Below are 6,182 nucleotides of genomic sequence, written 5' to 3' on the forward strand. Positions count from 1 at the left end.
GACACCTGTAAACATACTGACTTATTCATTGAAGAACTGTGACTGGCATTGATGAGGGACTAGCATTCATGAGACACTGTGGAAAGTACTATGTTAGTGGGTACTATGACCTGTAGTGTTTAAGGGCACATTGATGTATCTCTGTCATGGTAACTCTGTGTGAATCATTCTTGGGACACCACTAATACTTATAAGGCCTCTTATTAATGTTTTGTGCTAATATTAAAGAACTGTGACCATCACTGTCATGGACCACCACGGAGGGATAAGTAAGACTTTTTAGACTGGTAGCACTGTACTGCTGGATCAAACATCTCAAGAATGCAACTGAGGTGGCATTGTTATATGTAATAGCTAGGAATTATCATGTTTTCTGTGTTTTCTATAAACGTATTTAAAAATGAGTAAATTCTCACTGTCAGATTTCACTACATTTCTCTATACCCCTCTCATGCTAGCTCAGGTAGAAGAAATGTGTGACTCAACATCAGCTGTCCTCATGATCCATTCAGATACATTATTCTCATCTTGTGGATGGATAAGTTGCCTGAGGTCTAAAAACAGCTCTAAATAATTGTAGTTAGACAAAATCTGTAAGACCACATGACATATAGAAGGTAGTTTACAAAATACACTTGGCCCAAAAATTTATAGTAAAGTCTATTTGGGTTACCTATACTATTTCCTTTGCTTAGTAATTTGACAAAGGCTACATATCAATAACTGCAACATATTCATTATAATTTTTTGCATCATGTAATTAGAATTTTAATAAATCTTATATGTTTGTATTTCCTAATCAGAAGTCTGTAATAGTTTTAGCTTTTTTTATATGTAAATCCATACTATTTTATATATGTACTTTCTACATGGTTGATATACATCATTTATCATTATTAGCAGGAAACATTGGGATTTTGCAGATATTTCTAGATATTCTTACTAAATATGAAGGTTTTTTTATTCATTTCACATTTATACAAAATTATATGACATTTTGGAAAGAAAAAACAACCTAGAAGTCCAGCGCTGGACACCATTACTGCAAATATCTCCACTGCCACCATGTATTTCCCTCTGGTACTCAGATGAGCTGGGATCATGGAGATCCAGACACTGCAGAACAGCAGCATGCTGAAGGTGATGTACTTGGCCTCATTAAAACTGTCAGGTAATGTCCTCACCATGAAAGCCAGAACAAAGCTCACTGCTGCCAGGAGCCCCATATACCCCAATACAGAGTAGAATCCAATAACAGAACCTTCATTACACTGAATGATAATCTTACCAGGATAAGACTGAGTGTCCAGGTCTTGGAATGGGGGAGAGATTGATAACCAGATCAAACAGATAACAACCTGAATAGATGAACCCAATAACACTATGGTATAGGGCAGCTTCACACCCAACCATTTTCTCCAAGGGCTTCCAGGTTTAGTGGATTTAAATGCAACACAGACCATAACAGTCTTGGCAAGAAGTGAAGAAATGGCTATTGAGAAGATGATTCCAAAAGTGGTCTCACGTAATCTGCAAGTTACATCGATAGGACGACCAAGAAACAAGAATATGGAGAGGAAGTTCAGGATGATGGAGACCAGGAGGAGATAACTCAGGTTTCGGTTATTAGCTTTAACAATAGGAGTGTCTTGGTAGTAAATAAATATTCCAAGTACCAAACTAGTTATAAGACAGCCAAAGATTGAAAGAAATGAGAAAACTGCAGCAATTGTGTCATCGTGATAAGAGATGAATTCTATGATTTTAGGTTGGCATTGGTCTCTCTTTTCATTTGACCATTCATCATCTGGACATTTAATGCAGTTATCAGCATCTAAAAGTAGCAAGAACATAATATTGTCAGTGCCGGATCAAGGTTCCTCAGCTCAACCAGAGGAAATTAGGGTTCAGCCTCCAATTATATACATGTACAGTGGTGTAACTTGTGACTGCTGGGCCCACATGCAAAATCTGTAATGGGGTCCTCCACCCATAATGCATCAATTATAGTACTGGTATAGTACATTGCAGTGGTTGGTCCTTTTATCATGCATTTGTGTTAGTTTACCTATAGAGAGAATTATTCATGGAGAATATAAGAACCTAACAGGATTTGTCTATTGTATTCCATCCACCAGAATATGTATATATACGATGACCATGTGATACTGGAAAAAGTATCATCATATCAATCATCACTACACATGATATCATCACTTTAGCCTCATATACCGGTTATATTGGATATCTCTCCTTCTGAACATGTGTCGCAGTCATAGCAGCAGGCATGGGTTGTGTTTTCTCTTGTCTTTTTCCTGCTTCCAGGTGGACATTGGTTGGAACAGCGGGATACTGGGATCTAAACAAAAGGAAACCACCTTCAATGATACTTTGCTATTATAATAACTGCAGAAACGACGATTTCTAGTAATATTAGTATTAATAAGTGATATTTCTGTGGATTTTGAGAATACTGATGACATTACCGCAGTTCTTGGACCTCATTTAGATTCAGGCTTCAACAGCCAGTGTTATATTCCCCAAAAGCTCACAAATTCAGTCTGGCATATTATTACATTAAAGGTGCGTTCACAAGAGCGTATATCGGCTCGGTTTCCACGCCGAGCCGATATACGTCCTCCTCGTCTGCAGTGGGGGAGCCTGGAAGAGCCAGAAGCAGGAACTGAGGCTCCAGCCCCCTCTCTGCCTCCTCTCCGCCCCTCTGCACTATTTTCAATGGGAGGAAGCGGGCGGGGCGGGGCTAAGGTCCCGTGAATTAGCCCCGCCCCCACCCCGCCTCTCTTCATTGCAAATAGTGCAGAGGGGTGGAGGGGAGGCAGAGAGGGGGCGGGAGCTCAGTTCCTGCTCCTGGGCTCTTCCAGCCTCCCCCCCTGCACATGAGGACAACGTATATCGGCTCGGTGTGAGAACCGAGCCGATATACGTTCGTGTGAACGCACCCTAAAATAGGAAAAAATACATTCGCAAAAACCATCCTGTAAAGTTTTATTGTTCTTTTTAAATATTTCTCTCTAATGAATATATTTGGCACATAATTCAGTTGCCCTAAGTACATTTTTAACCTCTTGGTGACATAGCTAATTGTAGCCTTAGGAACCACTAAATCATTTCCTATTTTGTGCTACACTGGTCATTCCTTTTTTTTTTTTTCAATTCAGTGCAGCCGTGAAAGACCTTGTATTTTGGAGGATGCGTTGACGTACAGAGGGAATGATCACTGGCTACCACCAGATTCCCGAGGAGGCAGATTGTGAAAAACTCTCCAACGACTCCAAAAGATCTGTAGCAAGATGTCGTGGCAGCAGACAATTAGGATTCTGTTTGCAGAGTAAAGCAAACACTAAACACTGAAGGCCTTAATGCTCCTCTAAAACTGGAGGAGGAAGAATGAAGCTTACGCTAAAAAGAACACCCTGCATATAGTGAAGCATGGCGATGGCTCGGTGATGATTTGCTTCCTCTACCACTGGAAACCTGCAATGTGTGGAAGGCAAGATGGATTTCAAGTATCAAGAAATCCTAGAAGAAAAACTTCATGCTTTCTGTGAGAAAGCTAAAGTGTGGACATCATTTGACCTTCCAACTGACAGGTTGTGTTTCTGGGACCTGTAGTTCTATGGATTTACTGGAGCACAATTACACAGGTGTGGGATTATTGAGCTAGCTGGATGTGGTGTTCTCCAACCAGCCTATCCCCACTGGTCTGCTGTACATATAAACCAGCCTCTCTTTCTAGAGGATGCTGGTTGCCCACTACCCTGGTATATGCATTAAAGTATATTGTTGTGTAGGTGTGTAGAGTGATATGTACTGAATGTCCCTGCAGGTGGCTGGACATGGGAGTCCTGTTCAGTGTAAATGGTGTTATGTGTAGTATACAATCCCTGGTGTGTTCGTGTGAACTGTGTCCTGTGCTGCTTGGACCGTTTACCATCTAGGGTGAGGTAAGTCCCTAGGTTCCAGAGGGGATCATCCCGCATACAGGCAGGTTTCACGTGGTTGCTGTCTTGTTAGAGTATAGAACCACAAGACAACGAGGCCCCCTGAAGCGGGCTCATGGGCTTAGGTGTTTTGGCCAAAAAATGAACCAATATCACATACCTAATCTATTCCATCAGTGTATGCATGCTGGTATCCTAGATAAGTGTTTTGGGTCATTTGTCAGTCTGGGAATTATGTCTGCCTGTGAGTCCCAGATGAGACTGTTATGCAATTCACCTGTTTTTGGTGTTCCACGTGTATAGCTTTTTAGTTTATGGAGGAATTAGATGCATTAGAGACATTGATCCCAAGCATACTTCAGAATCCACCAAGACCTGGTTTCAGAAGAATTAACTCCCACTGTAGCACCTCCAAGTATGAAATCTGCATGGTGCTTAATCTAAAGCCACACCGTCAATGGCTCAAGTAATCCAAGAATAAAACAAAATGGATAGCACACATTTGAATGAACTTTCTTGCAATTAAGAGGGTGCTTTATAAAGTTTAACTCCTGAAGTCAGCAAATAAGCAATGTTTCTGGCAATGTTAATTATTAGAGATGAGCGAGCATCAAAATGCTAGGGTGCTCGTTGCTCGGGTCGAACTTTTCGTAATACTCGAGAGCTCGTTTCGAGTAATAAACCCTATTGATGTCACTACTCGACTCGTGCATTTTTGTATAGGACCGATGCTCCGCATACCTGATGACTTGTGAAACACCAGAAAACATCAGAAAGTCATGAAAACGCAAAAGAAACGGATAGAGAAGGGCAGGGGCAGCATGCATGGCTGCATCCCAGGCTCCCAGGTCCCACTATTAAGCCAAAATGGGGGCAATAGTCTGGCGCTCACCCCCCTAACAATTCACTTAGGACAAACTCTCATTAGCAAGGCACATGCGCTGGCACATCTTAGCTAAGCACCACACTACCTGCAACCAACGACAATCACTGCCTGCGGGTGACACTGCTGCCTCTTCTACTGGGTTACATGCTGGCATTGCAGTCCACCCCCCCCCCCTCCCACACACACACACGACCCTGCATCCATAGCGCACACAAATTTTTTTCTGCTCAGTTTTCAGCTTGTCTCATGCCACATGTTTGCTTCATAGCTATACCACCCTCATGTCTATTTCTAAGTGTGTATGCGATGAGGAGGAACTGGAGGCGCACACTGCAGAGGGTTGGCAGGGCCAGGCAGCGACCCTCTTTGAAAGTGTGGGCGATAGCCCACGATGCTGTTGAGAATTAATGATAAATTGACGTACGATCATCATTCCAATTCCGTAACACCTCCGTCACAAAATTGTCAGGAGCCACAAAGGGGGGCATAAAGGGGACTCAGGTGCCAGCACTTGTACACATCTCTACTATGCAGCAGCACATACTAACACCAAAGATTGGTTTGAAGCAGGAGGTGTCGCAAAAGTAACCACCACAGTAACCCTGTGAAAGTCTCATGAAATCACTAACGCTCCCTGTGAATGCTCAAATCCTGTATCTCGGATAACAGTGGTAATTTGTAGCACGACAGATAATCTATGCAGGCCAACGCAGATCACCAGACCCCAAGTAGGAGGAGGTGGCATAAATAGCCCAAGAAACCATGACTGAGGTAGGACCCGCAATACTCTGTGTGGGAAGCATGCGAACGGGTCCTGGGTCAGGCTCGGTACCAGCCTCCACCTTGTGTGACCCAAGGTGCCCTGAGTTACATAGCAATGTCCACATGCTATTCATTCTGTGTAGGTGTCACAGATGCAATAGAAAAAGCCATCTGCACTCTGCACCCTACCCAAGTCAGTCAGTGTTTTTGTGCCAGACAGGAAAACAGCGCTATGGGAAGTCTTTGTGCACCCACAGCATAGGCGAGCCAAAGGAACCCAAGGAAAGTATTACACATAAAGAAATCACAGCACCTAAACAAGGCAGTTTCACGCTGCCAGGGACCTCCACCTCAGCTCACACCCAAGCAGGAGAAGGAGGTGGCATAACAAGGTGCCCTAAGTTGCATAGCAATGGGAAATCCATGTGTCCCCACACAATTCATTCTGTGTAAGTGTCAGATAGCTCAACATCGCAAGAGAAAATCTTTGAGTTCCTTGGACTTACCTATGCTGTCAGTGCACAAAGATGGTATTACACAGGAAGGAATCAGAGTGCCCAAACATGGCAGAG

General features: G+C 43.0%; 1 protein-coding gene across 1 annotated transcript; it reads right to left on the reverse strand.

Moving 5' to 3' along the window:
• Positions 1–929: 929 nt before the first annotated feature.
• Positions 930–1,853, reverse strand: LOC136573451 (vomeronasal type-2 receptor 26-like). Its single transcript, XM_066574741.1, has one exon. The coding sequence runs from the start codon at positions 1,851–1,853 to the stop codon at positions 930–932; it is 924 nt and encodes a 307-aa protein (XP_066430838.1).
• Positions 1,854–6,182: the final 4,329 nt, after the last annotated feature.

This window comes from Eleutherodactylus coqui, chromosome 7 (assembly GCF_035609145.1).
Source record: "Eleutherodactylus coqui strain aEleCoq1 chromosome 7, aEleCoq1.hap1, whole genome shotgun sequence".
NCBI lineage: Eukaryota > Metazoa > Chordata > Amphibia > Anura > Eleutherodactylidae > Eleutherodactylus > Eleutherodactylus coqui.

Bases quoted from the DNA above. Each gene is read 5' to 3' on its own strand.
- LOC136573451 (XM_066574741.1), bottom strand. From the start codon at position 1,853: ATGTTCTTGCTACTTTTAGATGCTGATAACTGCATTAAATGTCCAGAT.